The 27,987-nt window shown below is 38.9% G+C and overlaps 1 protein-coding gene across 2 annotated transcripts in view; it reads right to left on the bottom strand.

Annotated features, from left to right (window-relative positions):
* Window positions 1-285: 285 nt before the first annotated feature.
* The window catches only part of NPAS3 (neuronal PAS domain protein 3), an 804,768-nt gene continuing 777,066 nt past the window's right edge, over window positions 286-27,987 (bottom strand). For both annotated transcript variants that reach the window (XM_024196025.3, XM_029911526.1), the window contains 3 exons: window positions 10,590-10,737; window positions 7,195-7,310; window positions 286-4,512 (listed from right to left, as the gene is read on the bottom strand). In XM_024196025.3, the coding sequence (XP_024051793.1) occupies window positions 3,203-4,512; window positions 7,195-7,310; window positions 10,590-10,737 (1,574 nt within the window). In that variant the 3' untranslated portion in view covers window positions 286-3,202. The remainder of the gene's footprint in view (window positions 4,513-7,194; window positions 7,311-10,589; window positions 10,738-27,987) is intronic.

Raw genomic sequence — 27,987 nt, 5'->3', positions numbered from 1 at the left:
CAATGCTCAGTATGACAATGAATTGGGGTAGCTGAGAATTTAGGATGGTGGCAAATTGGTGTAGTATTTGGATTAGCATTTTTAACCTGCATCTCGACAGCTTCTTTTCTTCAGTTCACAAGCGATAATAAAATCTAGCCGTGCCCTCTTTTTTTTTTTCCTTTTTTTTTTTAAACAAAACAATTAAAAAGGTACCTGCTCAAACAAATACTACCAGCATTCATTAGTCAGGATGGTTATATGTAAAAGAAATGATGCCAGATAGTAACAAATCCAAGAGAAGTTTATTATGAAAATGGCACCTGCGGGATGAAAAAAATTAAGTTACATAAAGACAACCATGTATGACATGTATGAGAATCTACAAAAGTATAAAAAGAACCCTGTTGTAAATGAAGTATGTACATTTCTGATTTGCAGCATTATCAATGATCAATGAAAAAATGTTTCAAATAAGCCAGGCACTCAAGAAGTTAGATTCAGTTAGCTTAACACAAAATAAATGTACCATAGCTGTCACTTTTTAACATTTTAATTTTTTTTTGTATTGTAGAGTTGGTAACACTGCTAAGATTTATACGAACAGAATCCCTTTCCCCATTATTCAGCTACTTGGCACCAGTCTCCTCATAAAAGATTTCATATATTTGTACAAGAAATAGTTAAAAACACAGACACAGTCTTCACAGGTAATGAAGTTTTTTTTCATTTTGTAATTTTAAACACTATGGATTTAGACAGCAGCTGTGATTATCTGTTAGTTTAAATCACCAGAAATCATTCTGACACAACACAGAAACATTTATAAAAATAAAATAAAACAACAACAGCTGTCTAGCTGTTCTTTGTAGCCGATAGGTGCACTCCTTTGATTGTTCAATAGCTAGAGTAGAGCTTCCAAAATTAAACTTTAAATTTCCCAATCAGCTTTCTTGGCTTCTTAGACCTACTTAAATCCTTCAAATATAACCTTTAAAAGCTCATTATTAAAATTTGTGGCATCCAATTCCTTTTCACTATTGTTCCACTGTGGGTTTGGACCTACTCCTCAGATTCAAAGCAGGAATTGACTCAACACAGTGAGTGATCAAAAATTCAAAGGACAGCTGAGTGAATATATTAGCATTGTACACATAAGCAAATATATATGACAATCCTAAACTCAGTTTCCCTTTTTAACAATGTTGGTTGACCTTTCAAAAAATTTTCTATCTCACTGGTAATTGCTCTATATATTACTCCATCAGCACGCCTGGGAGAAAACCAAAGAAATGCACCCTCTGCTTACAGGTAGAGCACAAGGGACTCTGGGAATGTTAACAACTGAGGCTATATGGCATCAATTTGTTTAATATATCTGAGCACTACTCTTCAGTGCATTGTGTGGCACACTGGAAGAGTAAGTCATACCCAGAATTCCTCTGTGGGAAAAATGGCTCCAATAACCTTGAGCTAGTTAAGAGTCTTTTATCTCTGAGAGTGAAAAAGAGAGAAAAAGGGAGAGAGGGAGGAAGAGAGAATGTAGGGAGGGAACAGAGAGAGAGAGAGAGAGAGAAAGGTTTGAGAATACACAACAGCAAAGCAACAGCAGAAATTAAAAGGTATACAGACAGTGGAAGCAGCATAAGGTGACATTACAGAGGAAGGCCACCACACAAAAACCACTAACCCCCAAGAATCACTGGTTCACTAGGACTGCAGGAATGGGACTTTACCACTCCGGACTAGAGATAAAGCACAGAGAAGACAAAGGACAAAACAACTACATTAGCTTAGTATATACTGCATATAGTAACACACATTGAAACTGCAATGGGACTGACAGCCAAGGACACTTACACATTGTACACATTACAGTTCTCACATCTGTTATTAGATGCCTTAACAAACAGCTGCCAAAGATGGAGTGGAAGAAGAATTTATACTTGACAGTCATTTGGAGTGTTCGACACTACACTGTGATTTCTGGCAACAAAGACAAAATAGGAGATTTCTTTTTTTTTTTTACTTAATGTGCAGTTTTCAGTTGTAGTTATCTATTTCAAGCTTATTAACCCATTCTTTAGTTTTAAAACATATTGGTTTCAATGCTAGAAATAAGAAAAAACAAAAACAAATCAAACAACAACAAAAAAAGTCAACCTTCCCTCTATAACTTTAAATGAAAAAATAAAAACATGTTAAATATTTTCCTTCTTTTTATTCCGAAGTGTTATTTGAAGTTGTAAAATTAGCCTCAGTTAGACTGAGAAAAAAACAGAGAGAAAAAATATCCACCTAAAAAACTGCTCCTCAAGTCAATTTAATTGAGTTTTTTTAAAGCACTTTCTCAAAAAGGCTTCCTGACCCATTTAAATTTAATGTGAGGCTATGTTTGTTAGTTTGGAGGTAAAAATTTTTAAGTCCTGCAGCAAATGTTAATGAGGGCTTTTGTCTTAACTAACCAAGGAGACTGCAGCACCCAACTATAGACCAGTACAGAACACATTCCTTTCAAAAACCCCAGCCCACAAGCTGCATATTGTATGAAGACATTACAGATTAATAAATGATAGCACCATGGTTTTAGAAATTAAGTTAAAGTTTCAGTAATTAACATTTAGTCCGACTTTTTAACATTCTAGTCACAGGCCAGAAATTAACTTTTTAAGAACCCAAATTATTTTATGTGCAAGTAAGAAAATCTTAACCATAAAAAGAGAATTAAACTCTGCATAAAATTCTAAAATACTATCCCCTATTTTTAAAGGAATTAGGAACAAAAACCCCTTTTCATTTGACTTAGTCAAACAGGGCACATTGTTTATGCTTGTCTCTTTTAATCTTGATCATATCAAGATCATTATGAAGTAAAACCAATGGTTGTCACTTTAAAATCTCTTTACCACAACACTGAGAATTCTATGGCAGAGGCATACACATATTAAAGGCATCTTATTAAAGATGCAAAGGAAAAAACACACATCTTAGAAGAAGACAAAATGGCAGGCAACTGGTACTTCAACTCTCTGAAGGCAAAAATAAAAGAATATCTTTACATTAAAGAATAAGTCAAGTTAAAGAGAAAGGGAATGAAAGGGGGACCATCATATCGAGAGAATAAGCTGACCTGCTCAAATTCAAAGTGCTAGAATTAAAGGTCTAAATTAAAACATAGTCTATGCCTCAGAGTATAACACTGAACACAGTATGTGGTCATATTTCAATCCTCTTTCCGTTCCAGAGTCTGTGTAGTGTGAATGCCATTGCTGTACACAGGAAATGGAAGAGTGGAAAAAAGTCCTTCGGCAGTTGTGAACACGTTCCCTGCAGGCATTTGGGTCAGACTGGCCCCGCTCACAGCACTTCCAAATGGTCCCGACATATTGAGTCGGTGAACGTGGTGGTAGAGCATTTCCATCGGCGTTTTAGGATCCAGCCCAAAGCTGGGGCTGTTAACGTCAACAAAGTTAACAGCGTGGGTATTAGGGAGGAGGTTGCCCTGCATGGCTAAAGTAACTTCAGCTGGAGCATACCGAATAGTGCCAGTGGTGTAGACCCTCTGAGCAGCAGTGCTGGTGGCAGCAAGGGTTCCAGTTACCCTGTGAACCAAAGGAAGCACCACATTGCCTGCTTGCAACCTCTGAAGGGCTTCCAGATCCCCAGTGTACAACAAAGAGTTGGAAGTGCTGGGACCTCCTGGATGTTTGTCCCGTGGAGATGCTGAAAGCGGGGGTGACAAAGGGTCAGAGGATACAGGAGCCAAGGCCGAGCTGGATGAGGTGCTGAACTGAGTTTTGCGGCTGGCAGTATTTTCAGACCCTGGTGGGGTGAGAACGGAGTCTGGAATGGAGACATGTAAACTACTGCTGGCTTGTGGGGAGGGGAAGTGCTCTGAGCTTGGGGGCTTGGTCATACTGTAGGGCGATTCATTCCTTGAGATTTCCCTGTTAGGTGGGTAATTCCAAATACTGCTATCATTATCAAAATTGATAGGTTCTGAGATCTCTGTTTTAATTTTGAGCACTGAGGCACTGTTTGGTGACGAGAGCAGCTGGGGCTGGTCCACCAAAGCTGAGTCAAGTCCATTTGGGCTTGAAGTGCTTGATAGCCTTCTGCGGGTCATGCTGCCTCCTTTCTGCTTTTTCCTCCTCTTCTTCCTCTTTTGATGTTTGCTGGAAGACTGTGCATTTACTTCCCCTCCACTATCTGAGTCCTTGGCGCTGTCTGACGTCAACGATTCACAGTTCTGCAACCGCAAGTCCGATTCACTCTCCACATAGCGCTCCACCTTGATCTGCATAGAACCAAGAGTACCAAAACTGTCCTCAGGGGCCTTTTGATTCTCAAAGTCAGAATTTTCAAAGCTGTCATCACTGTCCCTGCTGTCCTGGTTGCTGGAGCTGTTCCCATCATCATTACAGTTCATTTCGTTATCTGACTGATTCCCAGACTTCTTCCTATCAGATTCGGGGTCTTCGCTGTTTTCTGATTGGTTTCCTTTGTCATCTGACTTTGAGTTCTCATTGTCCTCTGGAAGGAAAGAAAAGTGAAAAACACCATTAGCAATAGGAACATCAGATTAGAACTCCACTTGTCTACCTAAAATGAGATGTTATTGCCTGTAAAGTTTCTGGTAAAAGCATTCCTCTGAGGCTCAACTGAGGTGGGTTTTTCTGAGCTCTACATCCTCTGTTCTAGCAGCATCAAGCTTGAAGTGATTTGATTATCATTAATCCCCCGGATTCAGGACTGTCAGTGGCAATGGGCAAAGGTCTGGTGGCTTTGTCACTGGACTGCAGTTTCTGTAACAAGTGTGAGGGCACCTGTTTCAAATGGGATCCTTTGGTACATTCTCTTTAATGAGGACAATTCTGATAACTGACTGCAACTGGATTCCAGTTGTGTTCACTGAAGGGAGATGAACGATTCAGCTCTGGTGATGCACTCTCGAGATTTCTGTTTAGCATACATGTTCTTATAATGGGAGTAGGAATGACGCAGTAGCACGATGAAGTGATAATCCACGCCCCTGATTCTCCTCTCACTTACTCGTGTTCTACACTGGCGTCATGTGGATTTCAATGGAGTTACTCTTGAGTTACTCCAGTGTGAGTGGAGAATCAGGTCCTCTGTTTATAAATCTGAATGAATACATCAGTTAAAACAATGTAGTTACATTGCCCTGCTGTGTGCCAATATTCCCTTGGAAGGTAAAAAAATAAAACAGAAAAAAATAACTCCAGTGCAACAAATGGAGCTGCATCCATTTCCATCAGCTCAGGACCTGGTCCTGTCCTCCTGCTATTTCTTTTAACTTTATTTTATATTTACCTCATTTTTAACTGAATAAGACAAACACTCGAGTCCATTGGACTCAGGCAGACAAGATCAGCTTTCAGAAAACGGACTGTTATCACACACTGTTTGAAAGGGCCACGAATGGCTTGAGGAGAACCCGGTCTGTGCAGAACAGTCAGAATTCTTTTCTTTGGAAATAAAAGACGTTTTTATTTTCCCTCATCAGAGCCAAGAATTACCATTTTAAATTCTCTGCTCTGAGCAGGGGAAAAAAGGGCCAGTTTTTCTGTAAAGATTGGGTTCTCCTGGAGCCATGGCAATTCCAAACAGTTTGCCAGAAGCGGCTGAACAGCTGGGCTTGATGGGGATGTTAGCTGTTCAAAGCTTCAGGCTCTGTACATTTAATTCATTTAGAGTGGTTTTTTTTAAATTAATAAGATACTAAAACCTTCTGTTATGAAAAAACAGCTTTTATTTCTACTTAAAGCCAAATCTCTTACAAAAAAAAATTTAAAAAGAAAAGTTTTTTCCTTTTAAACTACTGTTCCCATCTGGTAGAGTGACTTCAACCTAAGATAAAACCAAATGGCACAAAGTTTGTCTGCAGATTTAAAAACGCTTGGACTGAACTTACTGGTTTCAGCCAAGAAGGTCTTATGAACCTAGGCCTTTCTGTATTTTTGTTTAAGTCACATTAAGTGAACACAAAAGAACCCAAAACTGTTAAAAGTTTTGTCCCGGTTTCTAAGATGCATGCATCTGTGCATCACTGAAGAATGCTCTCTTACTCTGTGCCAGCCTCAGCAGTCATGAACATACATACACTTCTCAACTATAGAAACTCTGAGTGCACATGGTAAACGCACACTTTTCTCCACAGCTGTAGGGATAAAAAGCATTCTGAATGGCCGATGAGATCTCAAATCACATGGACATAAAGCTTGTATGTTTGCCTAACATCTGACTCTAACTGTCAAACAGAACTGTCAAAAGAGAAAGGAGGAATAAGTGCAAAAGATGAGAGAACAAATGGCTGCTTAGTTAAAAAATAAAACATATAGGTCGTGATTCTCTTCTCACTTATACCTGATTTACAACAGTGTGTAACCAATGACTTCAGTGTATTTGTTCCTGATTTATACAGACATGAGAGAAGAATCAGGCCTACAGAATCATTTCTTGGACTAAAGACAATCCCTTACAAAGAAACAAGCCAATCTGTACACCTACATATGTAATTACGTATAAATCTACTGGGGAATAAATTAACAGGCTGAACACATTGCCATTCTTTAGGATTTTTTATTTATAGAATTAATTGAACCATACTCTCTAGTATTAAAACAAACAAAAAATCCCCAAAGAAAAATAAAACTTACAAACAGGTGCTTTGAACCTGTGCAGTTCTAATACAATGTAATGCTTTTAATTTAAGAAAACACACAAATTTTGCAATCTTTACTGCCCCCTAGTGAAACAACTCAAGAAGCCTATTTATACAGCAAAGGGGGTGATAAACTTTGACAGTGTACATTTATGTTAGAAACACCTGACTACGCTTGACAGATAAGAACTGGAATCATATTCAGTAGTTACAATCTAAGCCCTTTGCACAAGGCATAATGCTTGCTCACAAACTCAGCTGGGAATTCAAATATTTAGATAATAAGTGTAATTCAACCAGGCACGCATGCACTGAGTAAATAGCAGATCATTCTGGGTCACTAAAAGATTTTGATATCTTTTAAAAACAGGATTTTGAGGTTTTAAGGTATTTTTTCTAAAGCTGAACCATCCATGAAAAATGTAAGATTTAGTGATAATCTGGAAATACAATCACTGACTTGGCTCTGAAGATACAAAAATATAAAATAAAAAAGTAAAGTAGTAGGAAAGCAGGATTGTTTATATTACCTGAGTTGTCCTTTGAGTCTGATTCAGAATCAGAGGTCTCTGAGGATTCTGAGGTTTTCTCTGGCAGATGAGGAAGTTGTGCAATATCCATCGGCGTATCCTTGTACTCTGGGTTACTAAAGAACAGAGAGCAAACATAAACACAAATGGATGATTTGCCGTTTGATAGTTTTCCCTCTTTCCTTTATCAAATCTCAAGAGCAAAGAATGTAAATAGAGAGAAGAGAAGAGCAAACATGAAAACATACATGTTTTTCCTCAGTTCATCACAGCAGAATTTTTTGAAAGTTTCTTTTAATACTAAAATGGTAGTAAAATGCCTGATGTCCGCCAAATATCTGAGTTATACTCATAGCTAATTAGGTAGCCCTGACTGTCTGATATCTAAAAGCAAGTGTGGCTTGTGTAATCAATACCACAATCTAATATCTAGAATTCTTTCCCATTACAATGATAATAGGGATGGGGGGAGAGAGAGAGAGAGAGAGTTGATATCCTTTAAAACTTGTTTCTACACTACCTATGATGCTCACCACATTTATTCAGGTGACATTACACTATGCAATCCTTGTCATAGCTTTTGAATAGTTGTTTTCCTAAGGGCTATATTCTCCAGACCTTATGCTAGTAAATCTCACTTTGAAATTGCTGAGAATATTGCTCAATTAAGGACCAGAGAAACTGGTCACTGCTCAGATAGCTCTAAAGCTATTAGGGAAAAAAATTAACAACCTAAATATATGACAGATGCACACGTGCATGTTAGGATGCATATGTTAAGGATACAGAACTGTCAACACACCTATTATAATCATATCTTCATCTGCTCATGTGGTGTTCACCTGTGGCTTGTTAGCAAAGAACATGATTGCAATGTGGAAAAAGCCCCACTATCAGAGAGAGTCTTACAAAAAATATTTTTGTTCTGTTTTGTGCCTTTTTAAAATGGATTCCTTTTAAAATTAAAGGCAAGGCCAGAAGAAGACACCTAGATAGACAAATGTAGCACAGATTGTTTAAGAAAATATTCTTTAGTGGATTTTTGAGTGGTTGATCATTCCTGTGTGATTCATATTCAGCCCAGTGGGTTACCAGATCTCCAATTCTGTATAGACAGAAGCAAGGGGAGGGTCCAGGGCTACTAAATGTGTCCAGAGCATTACAATTACAGAATACCTATATTAAATCTATTCTAGTGCACTGTGAAAATTCAATGTTGAAACATTCACAGGTGTTCTCCATTCTTACCTAGGATTGTCACCTTTGCAGATTTGTCCTGTGGGACAAAAAAGTGACATTATGCTGTTGCATCACAATGTGATGATGTTATTGTACATGGCCATGCCACAATGCAGCAGTGCACCACAAAACTTTCCTCCCTTCAAGCAAAATAAATGGTGTGTGTGGGGGGGGGGGGGAGTGACTGCATCTTGTATAGGAATAAATAGTTGCTTAAACAAAAACAACTATTTTCTTGAACAAGAACATCAGCAATATCTAGCAACAGAGTTAGTCTATTCGGAGCACAAATCGGACAGGCATCTGAACATACTTTCTCATGCATGAAAATATATATAAACCAGTGTTCTTGCTGTTGCTAATATCAGAACTCTTTATGCCTTGCTCTGTCAATAAAATACTATTCATTGCTTGGATCTTGTTTGGGTCCCATTACTGGGAGTAATCTTTATTTAAAAATACACAAATTGTATGAAGGAGTTATCTTTCTCTAACAGAACACAGATAGGAATGAGGGAGAAAAATCAAGTTCTATGAGGAAACTTTAAGTAATGGTCAATTAGGCCCTCATCTTAATTAGTTTCTGACCGGTACTCTGTTAGTAGACAGCAAATTTTTGTGGAACAGTTGTGGATCAGATTTATTCAGTGTCTGGATACCAGCAAATGCGAAAAAAGCATTGGTTTATAATCCTAGTAAGATATTTATTGAGATTAGAAAACCAATACGCTATCTGGCATAGTTTGAAGCTCTGTTTAGGAGAAGCTTAGGGTCAGAAGGGCAAGCACGTGCTGCAGGTCAAGACTCGGGTGCTTTGGCAGAGTTTTAGGAGCAACTAGTGCTGCACTATGCTTCACTCTTGCAAGCTTGGCTATTTCCTCACTTTCGTAGACATCAATCATCCATCACGTTTTAAAGAAAAAAGTAAGGGAACGGGGCCAGATTATGAGAGATCCATGCTCACTCAGTCACACAAGGGCAGAAAAGTGCCCCAAATCCTCCCGCCCTTACCCCCACACTCCACTGCCATGCAAAGCTTCCACAATGTCAGAGGCCTGCGCTCCCTTAGGAATTGATTGCTCCTGGCTCCCAGCCTAGGGAATCAAGACTACTCGACTATCCGAGACTGTGGTTCAGGCAGGCACAATCTCTACGATGATCCTTGGCTATGGCATAAAAGTCACAATCTAGCCCTTAAACATCACTTTGAACTTTCCCTACATCACTCCTGGAACAAAGGGAACATAATAAGCCACGGCAAGTAACTTACTTACAAGTAGAGCTGACCAGAGAATGACAATTCTGTTTTGCTACAACTTTTGAGATTTCCAGATTTATTTTCATTAGAATGAAAAAAATAACCCCAAACCCCTTCCAAATGTTTTTGCAAAATGGAACTGTGTCAAAACTATTTTAGAATGAAAAAGGTCAAGTTTTCGATTAGGGGTTTCTCTCTCTGTGACCAGAGAGTCCATCTTGGACCTTAGAAACCATTCAGTTGAAAATGTACTCAAAATCAATGAGTACAACTGAAATGTTTTGGCTTTGACAACATAGTATATTTTGACAATAAAAAAGTTGTGTCAAAAATGTTTCAACCAGTTCTACTTAACAGGCTTCTTCTGCATTTATTTATTTTCTTCCTTCTTTCAAGGTGAGTACTGCCTTAATGCCTGTCATCGCAAGAAGGCATATTGGAATGAAGATCACCTTTCCAAGAGACATGTCTGTAATGTCCCAGGAAGATCGCCTCCAGACGTCAGACCAGGATTTTGCAATAACCAAAGAAACCACTGCTTAAAAATCCATCACAGGTTTTATAACAAGCCCAGTGCATGGTGGGCCAGGTCTTTGGGAGTTTCAGCTAGTGCTGGGTAGAATGCCAGGCAATGGAGGCCTGCAAATAAAACTGATGGAGGGTTACTTTAATATGAACATAGCGTAATAATTCAAGAAGTTCCCAGTAACCTGAGACATGACAGACGTCTTAATAACTTCCACCAGAAGGAGCTAGTTCTGAGCATGAACAGATGAGAAAGCTCATCTCATATTAACTTTCTGTAGTTGCCATTGTGTGTTTTTAACTCTATATCTTTCAATGTGAGTCAAGTAACAGAGACAGAAATTCAAATAAAGGAAGTGACTGAAACTTATACCTAAGAAGGTAATTGACCCAGATGATATTCTTCTCATTTGCGTTCTTGGCATTGATAGCTATGGTAGCACTGGACTGTATCCAGATGTACCCTCCATTCTTCTGCATCCAGCGGTAATATTTAGTTACACACTGACCCTTATTCAGCACTGGGAAGAAAACAAAAAGGACAATAAATATTGTGTGTTAGTATCCTAGTAAAATAATGTTAATCTCTACAATCCCCAATGTACAGAAACGGAACACACTTGGCCCCTTTTGTAAGTTCAATGCCAAATGCCAGTAAGATGACAAATAAGTTCAACTATTTACTAGTGTATTAGTGGAGAAACATGGGCTATCTTTTGGAATAAGTCTTTAATCAGTTTTTGGCAGCTCCAGTGTCAGAGGAAGAGCGAAAAGGACTACAAATCTCTCTGGCCCACAAAATACCTAATGCTGTCTGGATATTTTCAGTGCATTTGACAACAAATTGTAAAAAATAAAAAAATAAAAAATATTTTTTTTTATATAATTTATTCATTGCTCCCAGGTAGAACTCTTTGAGAGTCTGGATATTTGAAAGGTTTGGGAAGATACTCTACCCTGTTCTTTGATCATTTCTCCTTATTGCAGGAGATATCAACTACTGAACTTATATATCTGTTTCTTTTGATCTTGTCAAACAGAATTTACAGTTCTCAGATGAACCAAATCTCCATTGGTCAGCAGGGGGAAGGTCTTGGGAGACTTTGCTTAATACTGGAGCAAAATAAATCTACCAACAGATTGCGAAAGAAACTGTGACCTAAGGGAGGTGTGGAATTGACTTTTGGTTAGAGTCAAGCAGAGTGACAGCTCTCTGCAGGGCCTGAAATATAACCAGGAATGGAGAAGAAGTAAAAACAATCAGTAATATGAAACCGAGATATCAGATGCCCACAGAAAGAGAGCTTAAAAATACAGAAGTTTAAAATAATTCTCTAACCACAATGTTACCAAGTTAAAATTGCTTTGATTTGTATCTGATTATTTCTGTACTAAAAAAGAAGACTGAGATGCTTATCTTTCATGGAAATAAAATACTTTACACTGGCATTATTTTAAAGAATGCCTAGAATATATACATCTGGATATTATTACTCCAGTGCATTCTCTGCTTGTCTGTATTTTCGGTTAATCCCAGGAAGCTTTGCACACTAGAGGGCAGTGTGCATTCATACACACCTTCTGCTTCTGGCATGTCCTTGTCTCCGTCTGCTAAAATGAAAAACCTCTAACTGCTGTAATAAATTTGGCTAAATTAGCTGCTAAATGGTTATCTCAAGTAATATGTATTTGCATTAATCATTTTGCTCTAAACCAGAACAAGCCAGAGTCCTAAAGACGTAGTAAATTCATATTGTCCATTTAATTACGGCTAATAAGTGCTTCATATACAATAGTTTCATGAAGTACATTTTGATTTTTTGGAGGGGGGGCGGAAGAAAAAAGTCACTTTGGAAAATGCTGTTGAAGTTCCTACTATAGAGTCACAAATGACACTTCTGCGCTTTCAAGTTAACCAAATGTGTATCCCCCAAATTATCTATATGTCTCTATCTGTATTTAAACCCATATAATTATACATCTAATGAGAAAAATACACACACACATACTTGCACATCTTACTTCAACTCAAAAAACGTTAAAATGTTAAATTTTTAAAAAGTTCAAATAGAGGTATGTCTGACATTCCTCTGTAATATCAGCAAATATTTGCAATTTGAGTTATGACATTTTGTAAACAAGCTAAAGTTGCCTACACTTCTGCATTTATTTCCAATAGGAGGCTCCTTAGGTTCCCCACATTTTGTTTTTGTATTCAAGTGTAAGTTTCAAGATTTCTGCTCCGGTGATTCATAGGTGAAGCAGAAAGCAGGTAAAATACTAACTACTTACTATACAGCTTTTCTGTCAAACCATTGTTGCATGCAACTTGAGACAGCAATTTTATGCAAATTATCCCAGCTTTGTAACTGTTATTAGTTATGTTCTGAGGTGAGAACTCAGGGAGGAAATGGGAAAAAAAACATCACTTAAAGTTTTACTTTGTTAAAATTTTCCATTTCAGTAAAATAGTAAATTCCAAGGTATCCTTGTCAATGGCTGCTGATGAAATTCATATCCCTGGAAGGCTGGAAAATTAAGACCATACAGGTGTATGGAGGATAGAGTGAAATCTATCTAAACTTGTAAATAATAATAATTAATTGATTACCTTCCACTTCTATAGCAGCTTCCATGTGAAGCCCTCAACATGCTTTAAAAATATTAAAGAATTAAGTCTCACAAATACCCTCACAGCTTGGCTTTTATAGATTGGAAACCAAGGCAGTAGGAGGTTCAGTGATTTGCCCAAGATTGTATAGGAATTCTGTGGCAGAGCCAGATCTCTCAGCCCTTTCTGTCCCGTTCCTGAACCACAACACCTTTCTTTTGCTGGGTACTGGTTGTTTGTACCACTCAGAAAGTCTGAATCATGAGCAGAATGGGGCTTATTTGCCTCTTCATTTCAGAACTATGGACAAAAAGGGCAAAATTAAAGCCTTACAAAAACCACACTTTGATATGAAGAGGTGTTTGCCTTTCCAAAACTTTCAGCACACAGAAGAGAACTCAGTGCACTGCAGTCACATGCAAGCCTTTCTGACTTTTCCAGAGCTCAGGCACCAGCACTGCTGTGCTGAGAGGAGACTGCTATGAATATGAAGAGTATTTGGGACACTGTCATGAAAATGAGCCTTCCAAGCAGCCCACCTAGTTTGAGAATTCCTACTGTATCCCCAGCACCTTCTCCACTCCAGGATTTGGCCAGGCCCGGCACGTAACCATAAACACATGCTTCTTTTTCATCTGCAAATGTTTCAGATGAGAGATTTGTAGACATTAAGAGCATATACTGAAAGAAAGACCAGAATGCAGGGTAAAGATCCTTTCTCTATAGAGTGTCACTGGAAAACCAGCAGGATTTAAACTGTGCCACAGAGTGCTAGATTTTAGGTCTTACAGGTTCTTTCAAGTTCATTAGATTCCCCCATACCCAATTTGAACAATATTTCTGTAGCCTGTAAATAAGAGCCATACATTTGATGAGACAGAAAGCAGAAAGCATTGAAACATCTACTGGTCTATGTTATTTTGCAGCTGTTGTTTTCCCTAGGTTTAGATTTAGAAACCAGATGATGATATTGAGGAAATGTGTAACACATTTTAAATTAGAACACCAGTTTTGGAAGTAAAAATGAAAAACTGATTTAACTAATTAGTAACTGAATCATTACTGATCTAAGTCCCCTTTTTTTTTTTGCCTTTTCAGAAACAGAGGGAATTAATTACCAAATTAATGAATTTGAGAATAAGTAAAAATAAATAAATAAAATTTCAGCCAAACTTAAACTGTGGCCGGAAAGTTATATGCAGTTAAAAGCAAAAAAGTTATGGGCTACATGTTTAAGCTTAACATAAACATTTGAAAAAGTAACATTATTTGGTCCAAGTGGTGGGTCCAATTCTACAGTCCTTATCTAGACAAAGGCCTCATTGAGGACTAGGATTAAGCCCTGTATTTCTGTACATTGACAAAGTCTAAATAGTTTTAAATATGGATTTTCTATTTACTAGTTTAAAATGTGCATGTAGTGCCCGATCCTGCAAACACTGAAGCATGTGTGTAATTTTACTGATGCGAAAATCTAAAGGACTGGTCACTTGAGTCAATGAGACAGCTCACACGAGTAAAGTTACATGTGCTTAATTTTTTGCAGGATTGGGTCCAGATGAGGTATTGTCTTGTTGGAAGAGCTCACCAAATGACCCTTCTCTTAAAGGCTGCTTCTTCTTTGCCTGTATACACATAACTCTCTTTGATATTAATGGGAGTTACACAAATGTGGGAGAGAGAGGAAAAAACCTTTTGGGGATAACATAAATTGTAGAGAAATGATGGTAAATCTTGGATCATCCTTTTAGCATTAGATTTTGGCTTAATAGTTGGCATAAAGAATTTTACAATAGGGAAATCATCAATGTCAATGTGGACAGTGGAATGGAAAACCCCCCCACAAAGTGTGTGTGTGGGGCAAATAATAAAAGTTTAATTAAAAGAAAATTAAAAAGAGCTAATGTTTTATGACCTTTATATCAGATATACATTTCTGTTCCTTAAAATGGTGGATGCTAAATTTTACTCAAATTTGTTTAAATGCTATCTAGTTATTTGGACTGAGCTCAGTAGTTAGCATGGACATAATGTACAGTATGTTTCACAAAGAATTTTAAAAAATCTGACCCTAATTTCTCTAAGTACAAATATATTGATATGTACACAGCTCCCAACAGAGGGATTTCAGTTTTGCTTGGAGTTTTGCACACAGCAATGTACTTGTAGTGAAATGGGGGCGGGGTGGGGGGGAGCAGGGGGAAGAAGTTAGTATTCTTTGCAGGAACATAATTTTGTTATCAAATCAAAATAAATCAGTACAAGGTTGTCTTCAGAAATATGGTTTAAAAAACCAAAAACTTGGTTTTTTTCCCTATAAGGATGTTCTGAGAAATCAAAGCCAAAGCTTTTAAATAGTGAGTGAATTGTATTTTAAAAGAAGGAAGTAGTCTAATTCAGTTTGAAGAGGAGATGAAGAAATCATATATCAAAAGTAGCCTTTTATGGAATCTTCTTACAAAGGGACATTTTACTAGTGTGCTTATGCATTTAAAAATGACAGTAAATTGTGTATTCAGGTAAGTATGGAGTAAATAGGAAATGATGAGATCATCATACAGTTAACACTGCGTATTCATACAGCCTCACAAAGAGGCTCATTATAATCGGGGAAAATATCGAGGCTAAATCTGCAGTGGTCGTCACCCTCCTCCTTGGGATACTTTAATCAATAACTGTGTAGTATTGATGCTGAAGTCCTTCTGCTGTAAACTCATAAAAATATTTTTAATGTATTGCGGGGGAAGAAAACTCTGTACTTAACACCACAGTTGGATGCTTAGCTGTAGCCACCAGTTCTCTTTCTACATTCACAAAACTGGCAGACGAAACATGAAAAGGAATACTGACTCTTTAATCTCCACTTCTCCACCTAAGGCCCAAGGCAAGCTGACAGGGTAACTTCATTCTGGAAACAGAGGTTTTTTTTTTAAAAAGTCTGGATTACTTTTTCTTCTGCTTTTGAAAACTGTGGGCTATAGGGGAATGAACCTGGCATAGACTTAAAACAAGAACAAGTTTCTTTATCTGAAAAGTTACAGTCCTTGATGCTTACAGGAAGGTCATTTTCAAAACCCACAGGGAAAATAGCATCACAGCCAGAAAGAGTGCATTAAGTGCCTTATTTGCTTGAAACAGAGACAGTTTTTCATTTATAACTGCTCATAGGATCAACTGAGCCTTTGATGCTGTAGAGACTTTTCTATAGATTTTGCAATTAGTTAGTTAGATGTTTTAAATAGTAGGCATCCACAAATTGGTTTTTAGCAATAAAAAAAAGCACTGAGCAATATTTAGCAAAGTTAAATGATGTTTGATACTTAAACTGAGTTATGGGCTAGAGGATGGAAGACCTGTATATGCTCTATGATCAACCACATATATCTACGTAATTCTCCCCAAACAATTTGATTTACTATCTAATACCCAGGGGTGGGGTGGAGGTGGGGGAAGTGTGCAAGGAATGCTTATAGATGCATTCTCTGCACGCCAGGCTAAAGGATAATGCAGCCTGCATAGGGAAGAATTTTGCCTCTCTTGTGTTTGATCCCCCTGGGGTCATGAGGTCCCCCTGGGGTCATGTGGCGCCACACTCCCAACACGAAATGGCACAATTTGGCCCTCAGCAATTTGTAATCTCACAAGAGATTCCCCCTTCCCCAAAATAGGATTTCTTACAGTGGATTAAGAAAACGGCAGTTCAGTAAGGCTTTTTAAAAAATGCATTACCCTTCTTCCTCACGGCATGACAAGAGAATGCAGCGAAGGGCTAGAAATGTCTCTTTTCTGTGTTGTACAGCACCTAGCATAATGGGGCCCTAATCTTGATTGAGGCTTTCAGTTGCTATCACAATATAAATATTTGCTAAGAGAAATAACAGCTGGTACAGTAGGAACTCTCTAAAGCTAAGGGCATAATTTCCAAAGGCAGAGAGAACTGACAGTTTGTGTTTTGAAAAGAAAATTCTGGCTTGATAATACCCAAATTCCCATCCAACTGCTTGGTTCATCTGTAATAAATCTTTTAAACCTATACAAATTTCATTCTAAAAATGTTAAGACGTGGCCATCAATCTGTTATTTGCTGCCACACTAAGGGATACTGTCTTTTCTTGATTCATGGGGAAGTTACACATCTAAATCCCTGTGAAACTAGATGAAAGTAAGGATAAGCAACTCTGTACAGATAAAATAAAAGCTAAACCAAACCTTTTCTCAAAGCTTGAACCAAAACTTTTAGGAGGGTTGAAAATATTTATTTATCTTTTTTAAAACACAGTTTTTCACTTTTCGGCTGCTCTTTGTTTCCTGGTTATGGGAGGAGCTAAAGTTAGAGATTGGCCAGATCCAAACTTCGGAGAAATTTGATCCTGATTAGTTTCCAAACTTTGTGGCTCAGGTCCATTTCTAGCCAAAATATTGTGAGAACAGTCTCTCACTCTATGTATCTAGCCAAACAAGTAACTTGAAATACTGGAAATTCCACACAAAGGTTTGGGTACTTATCCTAACTGATTCAAACCCTGAACCTCTGAGAACCACCCCTACAGATTTAGAGATTTTGATCTCATTTAAATCCAGAGTATCTCAACTGAGTTAATGGAGACATTTTGGTTTACACCAGTTTAAATGAGATCAGAATTTAGCTTTCAGTTCATGGTACCAGTTCAAAAATGTAGAAAAACGGCAAAACTTTTCTCGTTATAAATTAAGATATAGATATACAACCACCCACTGAGACTTACAATATGTGTATCAGAATTCTATCCTATTGCTTCAGGTTTTAGGAGAAATAAATGTTGTAGTGCCCGAAGACATTAATTTACTGCCTAGCATCCAGAGCCATTTATTTAATTTAATTTATTTATTTACTTTTGACATTATCTCCTTTTAAGTGCTTCACTTAGCTGAGAATGTTTCTTGGACACTATTTGATTGCAGGAAAATTCATTCTGTTTGCTTGTATGCCTCTGAACATGGCTTAGTCTCTCTTCATGTGATCTTGTCTGCTCGGATGAACTATTGTTGAAGAGCAAATTTGCTGGATAACACCTTAAACTAAAACATTTATGATGAAGTTGGAGTCAAGCAGAGATGTTTTATAAACTGAGAAGGAATAATGAATGGAAATGAATGTACAGACCTACATTCTTCTAAATGATGAATGTGGTTGTTACTAAACTGGATTGAATAGTGAATACTCAATTATTTAGGTTTCTGTAACTTTTCTCGTTTCTCATGATTGTCAGGCTCGCCTTGATTTTTAAAACTTTAATCTTGCCATAAAGTGGCTCCCCATTTCCTATTGCTGAAACTGTCCTTTAGAAACCCAAACTTGCTCTGCGCACCACTTCAGACGTAGCTTCCATTAACGGTAATGAAACGTATGCACCCAAACTCAGGGGAAAATATACAGTATAGTATTGTAAAGTTCCAGATCTAAATTCTGTTCTCAGCTACCACCATGCAACTTGAGTAGAAAAATTAGGTCTTGGTTGCTAAAGCAGCTTAAATTCCCTCCCCCTGCCCACTAATATTAATGTCTGCCATACAACATTGCTTGCAAAAATAAAGATTTGAGAACTTAACCCTCTGTGACAAATATGTGTATAAAATGTACACAGCTATATCAGATACTGATGGCAGGGCAGATGGACGCTTCACAAGAGCTAATTCACTGATGAATGTAAGACAGCAGACTAGCAGAAGTTTAAATATATATATTTTTCAACCACACTGATTGAGGGTAAGACGGTTTAAGGGAAAGTATGGGTCTTTCACATCTGGGACCAGAGTCCATGTTCAGGTTGAGGTACTGAGTGACATGAATTTAGTTATTTCAGCTCAATCCCCAGAGGAAAAGAGTCCAGATCACACCACCTCTACACTTACTGTAGTATGTGGTACACTTACTGTGGCTGTCTCTTTTGTTTATCCCAAATGAACGCAACCCCCCTTTAACCACCACACCGCATCATGCCACATTTTGCAGAAAAGCTCCGTTAGATTTTTTTTGAAAGTTTATTGTTTTTTTTTTTTTAATTAAATTACTTGTGCCTCTAAAAAGAAGTTTCCTTATTATTAGGGCCCTACCAATTCCACGGTCATAGGTATTTTAAAAATAATAAATTTAATGATTTCAGATATTTACATCTGAAATTTCACAGTGATGTAACTGTGGGGGTCCTGACTCAAAAGGGGTTGGGTGGGGATCACAAAGTTATTGTGTGTGTGTGTGGGGGGGTCACCGAATTGCCACCCTTACATCTGTGCTGCCTTCAGAGCTGGGTGGCCGGAGAGCAGCGGCTGCTGGCCGGGAGCCCAGCTCTAAAGGCAGCACAGTTGCCAGCAGTAGCGCAGAAGTACGGATGGCATGCTGTGGTATTGCCACCCTTACTTCTGTGCTGCTGCCTTCAGAGCTGGGCCCTCGGTCAGCAGCTGCCACTCTCCAGCCGGCCAGCTCTGAAGGCAGCACAGAAGTAAGGATAGCAATACCGCAACCCCCCCTACAATAACCTTGCAACCATCCCACAACTCCCTTTTGGGTTGGGACCCCCAGTTTGAGAAACGCTAATGTCCCCTGTGAAATCTGTATAATATAGGGTAGATTTCAACAGAGGAGACCAGATTTCACAGTCTGTGACACATTTTTCACGGCTGTGAATTTGGTAGGACCCTACTTATTACCATGAGTCTATTGCTGCAGCTCTCAGGGAATGAAAAAGCAGCACTAATTTTAAAAATCTCTAAAAAGTAAATAAAATAGCTTGTCAATAAGTCAGGATGCTATTATCTTAAGGACCAATATCTTGCAACCTTCTAGGGTTAAGAACAAATGCTTTGTATATTTGGAAGGGAGATTCTCAGTTTCCCAATGAGTTACAGACCTGGTTGCCAGCCCAAATGGTTTGTAAGTTATCAGACCTTAAAAATGATATTGGTCCAGAACTGGCCACATTACTCATGAGAGACAAAGCCACAACTGATTTGTACCAGTCCTCCCAAACAAGTGCCAACAAGACCTATTTGCCACACCATCATGAATTTGTTATAGGCTACATCATATTTTACAGAACTACTTTAGAGAGTTTATCTTTTTATTGTTACTATTTTTATATCGTTTCACCTGTAAAGCCAGTCTCCCTTAATACCACGGGTTCAACTATCCAGCCTAGGAAAGAAGAACACTTATCACTAATAGATGGGCTAAAACTCCTTTTCTAACTGTTTTGGTCACAAGATAATGAATATTAAACCTGTCACTAGCCAGGACTGAACATTGTCCATTCTGTATCTCAGACCAGTGTAATTTTGGAGGAAAATTCAGCAATTAGGGAAAAACAGAAAACAGTTTTGTGGCAAGGACTCCCAGACCCCCAAAATCTTTTTAAAATGCCATCTGATTGAAGTGGCTCAGAGGTCTGGAATGTTAGGAAACAGTCACAGTAGAAATGGTTTTGTGGCCAGAGTGCAGGTGAAGTTGTAAGAGATGCACAATAAATGCTGTCATTCACATGGCTGTGCAATTTAATGTGGTTCTGTAGTTTATCACAAGCATACACCTCTCCAATAACCAGTTTTGCAGAAACACTCCAAAATATAAATTCACCTTTGGTCTGGAAAATTTCAGCTCAAAGAGAATTTTTTTTAAGATGATTAAGAGCAACTGAAAAAGCAGTGAGGTTCTGAATAGAAGTCAGAATTCAACCTTCATTAGAGGGTTCATTACAGAAACTGCTGTAATAAGTAGCAGAAACATAGTCAATATTGCATGCACTTTTTTAATGTAAAATGGGGCAAAAGCTTGGGTGTAAATTTCACTTGTCTAATGGGCAGGGATATGACCATATTGCAGTGATGTCACAGGAGAACTCTACTCTTCTTTCAAGTACAAAAAGCCCTTCAGAGATGGTGTTGCAGGCAGAATTCAAACAAAGCCTCCCCAAGGTTTTGATAATGCAGTTGGCCAATCTACCAGACTTTCTTCCCCTTGTCTTCTTTTGCAGTTTTCATTTTTATGAGAAATCACTGACTACAGCTAAATATACAGTTCAGTATTCCCTTTGTTTCAGTGGCTAATGACAAATGCATGGAGGACATCTTGTGTTGCCTAGGCTGGCAGGGCATTTACATTGATTGATGCTCTGCTGTGAAAAAAAATGAGCTATGAAGGAATTACAATGGAGAGTCTACAAACTGAAATGGGGATGTACTAATTAGCGCTGCATTAAACAGTTGGATTTGATTTGGAGATGAAATAGCATTAGGAGTGAATTTACAGGGTTATTGATGCAAACTATATTTTAGGCATCATGCGACATAACTGTATATCACTTTGCTGGAAAAGACAAAAAATTACTATCAAGAAACAGCAGGTTCAGGTTCAGCAAACTAATGGCTTAAAGACACTAGAGGGTTAGCCTTGTAGAGTCCTCTGTTTTATTTACCATTTAAAAAAGCTGATGCTGCTGGTAAGCTAAAAAAAAGAAATATTTTGTCCCACCTCACACAATGAGCCTGCGAAACTCATTGCCACAAGATATCATTAAAGGCAAGCGTTTATCAGCATTCAAAAGCTAATTGGATATTTACATTTATACCACCAAGAATTTTGGAAGGGATATAAATCCTCATGTTTCGTGACTTAAGCCAACTACTAACTCATGGAGGCTAGGAAAAAAATATCTTTCTCCATGGGCAGCTTATCCCATAGCTGCCTACTGCAGAGTTTCTTGCACCTCTCTCTGAAGCAGGATACTGGACTAGATGGACCAATGCTCTGATCTCATATGGCAATCCCAATTAAACCTGTGCCTGAGACAAAAATAACAGCTCCTGGATCTCAGAGGTAGTGCACTCAGCAGTAGCTACTGCTATGACCTTTAAGAACATGTAGTAGCATGTGCTTCCTTTGCCTTGCACCAGCTCACTTGTGCAAATGAGGGGCTCCCACAGCTCAGTGTTTTTAGCTATGCCAACTGCACCAGACTCCTGTCTCTTCTGCTTGTGTAACCTCCTTAGGCTACAGAAGCAGAAGACATAGGAGTCTGGTGCAGGGATTGCTTGGCTCTGCAGCAAGGGCACCCTATCCTTTTACTTATGCCCCTACAGGGCTAGGAAGGATGGTCTTGTGCTTAAGGCTAAGGAACCAGGAGATCTGGAATCAACTCCTGTCTCTGCCACAGACTTCTTGTGCGATCTTGGGCAAATCACTTAGGGTGGGATTCACAAAAGCACTTAGGTGCCTAAGTCTGGGTTTAGCTGCTGAAGTCCCAGTTTTAGGCTCCACTGGGATCCACAAAACTCCCGCTGAACACTGTCGGTGCCTAAACTCACTTGGTGCCTAAATTTTCAGGGTAAAAGCTACCTGGGTGTGTAAGTTGCTGCCTCGGCATGTGCACCGCTGTCTCGCTGTCGGCATCTGGACACCTCTCTCCTGCTTAAGTCCCAGAATGATCCACAAAGCAGGGAAGACGGAGGTTTGACCCTGGGGCCCAAACCGATAGGCATATACTCAGAGGTTGCCTACAGATCAAGTCACATCTGAAACCTAGTCAGATGAGGAGGAGCAGGAGGTGGTGCCCACCTTATCACTTTTAGCCCAGTGGTTAGCGCACTCAACTGGGATGTGGGAAACCCAGGTTCCATTCCTCTGCTAGGAGGAGAAAGGATTTGAACAGGAGTCTCCCACCTCCCAGGAGAGTGCTCTAACTACTGAGTTACAGGATAGTCTGTATCTCTGTCTCTCCTGTTGAAGCTGTTTTGCGGTGCATAAAAAATTAAAGAGTAATTTGAGCAATAGAACTTGCCCCTGGGTCTCCCACCACCCAGGTGGGTCCCTAACCACCAGCTATAGAGTCATTCTCATTCTTTCTCTCTGTGGCCCAACGGAATAGCTCTGTGCTTCAGTTACTTATCTGTAAAATGGGCAAAATATTTTGCTACAAGGGTGTTGCCAGAATAAATTCATTAATGTCTGCACGGTGCTCAGATATTGTGATGATGGCTTCCATACCTAGCAGGGCCGGCTCTAGGATTTTCGCTGCCCAAGGCAAAAACAATTTTGGCCGCCCCCTCCCCCCCCCCATTTTTTAATTACCTCACCCCCGGCCCCGCCTCAACTCCGCCCCTTCCCCCAGGCTCTCAAGCCTAGGAGGGAGGGGGAGAAGCGGCGCCCGCACCGCGGCCACTCGGAGTCTCCCCCTCCCTCCCAGGTTTGAGAGCCTGGGAGGGAGGGCGAGTAGCGGCGCGCAAGCGGCAGCAGCAGCGGAGGTGAGCTAGGGCGGCCGGGGCACATTTTTAGGGGCGGCATTCTGGCACTGGCCGTGCCGCCCTTAAAAATGTGCCGCCCCAAGCACCAGCTTGTTTTGCTGGTGCCTAGAGCCGGCCCTGATACCTAGACAGACAGAATCTAGACACTAACTTTAAATAATTACAGAAATATGTGATTTGAGCTATGTAATGATACCAGCTTAGAAGTAATTACGAGGGAGTAAGATTGCAAAACAAAAACTGTTTTTGTGTTAAAACCAGACATAGCTTCAATTTTTTTTCAATACAAAACAAATCTGTTTTCGTCATATGCTCTCTTTTACCAGTCACTTAATTTGATCTCCATTTCCCCTTATCTCTCACTCCTTCTGGCTGCTACGTCACCACCATTTCCAGCCAAAAGGGCATGCTTGAGTCACTCTCTGAAGTAGATGACCATATCAGCCTATGGTTTGGACAAGCAGGTTACTGTGCAAACAGTTAGGCAGTCCACCATCTTTGCAATGCCTATAAACCAAAGTGTACTACACTGCCGTCAGACTGCCAAGGCTGGCTTGGTTTAAGGATTAGCTAAACATCAGACATTCTATCACACTAATTTAGAATCAATCTTGCTTCTTAGTGATGATAATAAACTTGTACAAAAAGGAGATTCATTTGTATATTTTAGCATTTTACTTCAGTCACAGAATGCAAAAACCTAACATTGGAATCAGTTTGATTTTTTTTTTTGTGATTGAAGATATTAAGCACTACAAGAGCATTGAAATTTCGATCTGATTAGGATCAAAATTTCTCAGGATCAAAACACTTCTTTTTTTCCCCCTACAGTTTTACTAATTGTGTGCTACTTGACATTGTGGAGTTATTCCACAGCATGATGGCAAACTATGTGAAGTGTATTTTACTGTTAGGAATTATCAACTCATTCTATTTGTTTTTCATGTGTTTGAGGTTATTAAGAGAACCAAAAATTATAACTGATGTGCGTGAGTTAAAAGGGTTAGTTCAATTGCAGCTGGTAGGCTAAATCACTAAGCAATATTTTGTATGCCAATAGGAATTTCTTATTGAAGAAGCACAAAGAAATCATGAATATATAACTGATTTTAAAGCAGATTGAGGGACAAGATTCTTTGAAAAACAGAGGAGTGGTGAACAAGGTAAATGTGGAGTGGTTTATTTTCAGAAAACCTGGATTATTCCAACTACTAGAAACCAGATAAAAGTAGATCAGAGAGAATGCTACCAAACGTATTCATCAGAGACCTTTGCTTTATGGGAAATGAACTGCCCTTGCTCACTGTTTCTGAGGAATTGTATTTCTTATAGCTGTAAATCAAATCATGAAGAAATAGGATGACGTTTTGCCAAGCAAAAGCTGAGGATGACAAGTATCTTTTTTGTCAGTGTCAGGTTTCTGAATTTAGACCTCAATTAGGATTCCAAAATGAAAAAGCACTTATTATATACCAATATATACAATGCTTGTGACAGTGTTCTTACAAGCAATATATTCATTTTCAAATTCCAGTACATTGTCCTACATTTGTCCAAGAGTATATTCATGGCTTCCTCCAGAGGTCTTGACTTTTCTATATCCTGTCTGGTTTCCCAGCCAGAAAGTACTTGATGTAACTGTTCAGTGAACATCATTAATTTTTTCAATTAATTGGGGACATATGCCTCAGCAGTATGTGACATCCATTCATTCTTAACAACAAACAGACTTCTTGAATCAGAACGGGGCAGTAGCAAGCATCAGTGCAATAAGAGTGGCAAGCGAAGAAAATCACATGGTAAAGTGTTACACACTAGAGAGCAGTGGGTGTCAAATTATCTTTGTCCCACTTTGTTCTCATTGTTTCAAAGCATACTGTATACTGGAGACAGTATAAAAACCAGACTAAAGAGTAATTGTATTCATTTGGGCCCCCAGCTCTAAGGCCACAGAGGGTCTCCAGGCATTGGAGCAGGTGTAATTCCACTGAGCAGGGGCCCAGGAGTCGGGTAGGGGGGGAATGTGCAGGAACTGAATTGAGCTCCCTTCACATGACATGCCTCTGTGGTGGCTCCCTGCAGGCACAGGTGTTGTCAGAGAGGATCCACAGCTACGAGGATCCTCCTGTCCTTTTCACAAGACTTAGAGGTGAATTGGACAATGGGGGCACTCCTGCAGCCTCAGGACTTTGGTAGCAGATACAAGGCAGCCCCAGAGACCGGAAGTGGAAGATTCCTCTTATCCCCCTCCATGCATCTTCTTACTGCACACTAAGGCTGAGAGCTAGTGGCTGGATTTGAGCCTCACTGGACCTGTAACTCTACGGTGGCTGGTAAGTTTTAAGTCTAAAAGTGTTTTTAATGTATGTAATGAGGAACTGCATATTTCTTACAGATAACACAACCCCTTTTCTGAGCCCCGGAACTGAAAGTATGTCATATGTGCATCATCTATCATGAATCTGTCTTTACCATACAGCCCCAGTTTTTCAAAGCAGCCACTAAAATTGCACCAACGTGTATTATTTCATTTGTTCATTATTATGTGTACAAAAATCTGAGAGTTGTGCATCTAAATTAGCTTGTTAGATTCCTACCTACCCAATTTGTACAAGCAAAAGTACTTTGTCTGCACAAAGCTACATTTTTGCATGGAGATAAGCTTACATGTGAAAGCCTCAGGAATCATTTTTCAGGCTGCACTGAGATCCTTTTGACTATTTAGCCCATAAATATTGTGTTTTATTAAAATATATAATAGTAATGGTAATAGGTATGTATACTGTATGTGAGCAGTATGTTACAGATACGTAACAACAGAATTGGTTTTGAATGCAAATCTAGAAAGATTCCACATTTCCTGGAGAGGGTAGGCTTATTGCTTATGTTATACATTTAGGGCTCTGTACCACAAGCAGCTGTTGTGAAAACTAACAGATATTTTTAAAAAGGAAGTACCTGAGGACAACAGGGATTTTTATGAGTTTTATCAAAAGTTCAGTGATCCATTAACTCCCCTGTTGTTGAGTGCCCTTAACCACTCGTATGAGGAAAGGCTACTGCCTGGAACTCTGAATAATGCTTCTATAATCTTATTAAGGAAAGCCGGCATAGAGCCAGTAAAATGTGGTAGCTAGAGGCCTGTGTCACTTATAAATTATGTCTGAAAATTATTAGTGAAAATGCTGGCGACTCAGTTGCATTATCCCAGCTAATACACCCTGATCGGGTGAGGTTTATGAATAGGAGTTTGCCAGCAAAGAATACAAAGAAAATGTTAAATGTGATACAACAAGTAATATCAATTAGTGAACCAGTGGCAGTTTTTGCAATAGATGCAGAAAAAGTATGAGACAAAATCAAATGGGATTTTTTCTACACAGTTAAGTACTATGAGATGGATACTCACTCGTTAGTTTAATTGTTACACAAAGCACTGGGGTATCTGTTAAAAAACCATCATCAGAAAGTTCAATGGAACAAAACGGGGATAATATCCCCATATCTCATTTTTAAAAAAGATATTGAGCCACTGATTCAACAATTGTGGAATCACTGGGATGTAGTGTGCTGTGGAAGTAAAAGCAGGCATATGCGTAGATAGCGTGTTAGTATTCTTTTATTAGAGGAAATCCAGCAGTCTGTTTCGAACTCTAACAATATGTGCACTATACCAGCTTCCAGCAGTGCTAATGGAGTTCTCAGAATACAGTCTGATACAAAATCATAGAAATTTCAGATTGGAAGGGGCCTTAATAGGTCATTTAGTTCAGCCCCCTACATTGACACAGGACTAAAAATTATCTAGACCATCACTGACAGATGTTTGTCTGACCTGTTCTTAAAAACCTCCAATGATGGAGATTCCACAACCTTCCTAGAAAATTTGTTCCAGTGGCTAATTACCCTCATAGTTAGGAAACTTTTCCTAATGTCTAACTTAAATCTCCCTTGCTGCAATTTAAGCCCGTTGCTTCTTGTCCTGTCCTCAGTGGATAAGGAGAACAATTTATCATTCTCCTCTTTATAACAACTTTTTACATACTTTAAGACTCATATTATTTCCCCCCGAGTCTTCTCTTCTCCAACTAAACAAACCCAATTTTTCAATCTTTTCTTGGAGGTCATGTTTTCTAGACCTTTAATCATTTTTTGTCCAGATCTTTTCCAAATTGTGGTGACTTGAACTGGACACACTCTAACTGAGACCTTATGAGTACTAAGTAGAGTGGAAAAACTACTTCTCACGACTTGCTTACAATACTCCTGCTAATACATCCCAGAAGGGTGTCCACTTTTTTTTGCAACAATATTAGATAGTTGATTCATATTTAGTTTGTGATCCACTACAACCTCCAGATCCTTTCTGCAGTACTCCTTCCTATGCAGTCATTTCTCATTTTGTATTTGTGCAGTTGATTATTCCTTCCTAATTGGAGTACTTTGCATTTGTTCTTATTGAACTGCATGCTATATATTTCAGACCATTTCTCCAGTTTCTCAAGATCATTTTGAATTCTAATCCTGTCCTCCAAAGCGCTAGCAACCCCTTCCAGCTTGGTATTGTCTGCAAACTTTATAAGTGTACTCTCTGTGCTGTTAGCAAAATCATTTATAAAGATATTGAATAGAAGCAGACCCAGGACAGATTCCTGAGGGACACCACTCTATATGCCCTTCCAGCTTGAGTGTGAACCATTGATAACTACTCTCTGAATACAGGTTTCAGCCAGTTGTGCATCCACCTTATAATAGTTTATCTAGGCTATATTTCCCTAGTTTGCTTATGAGAAGGTAATATGAGACAGTATCAAAAGGCTTACTACAGTCAACATCAGACTGTCTGATGAAGTGGGCATTCACCCACGAAAGCTTATGCTCTAATACT

The sequence above is a fragment of the Terrapene carolina genome, unplaced genomic scaffold (assembly GCF_002925995.2).
Source record: "Terrapene carolina triunguis isolate 2854851 unplaced genomic scaffold, T_m_triunguis-2.0 Scaffold96, whole genome shotgun sequence".
NCBI classification, from domain to species: domain Eukaryota; kingdom Metazoa; phylum Chordata; order Testudines; family Emydidae; genus Terrapene; species Terrapene triunguis.
The sequence above is the reverse complement of the archived record's forward strand: the minus strand, read 5'-3'. Positions and strand labels throughout refer to the sequence as shown.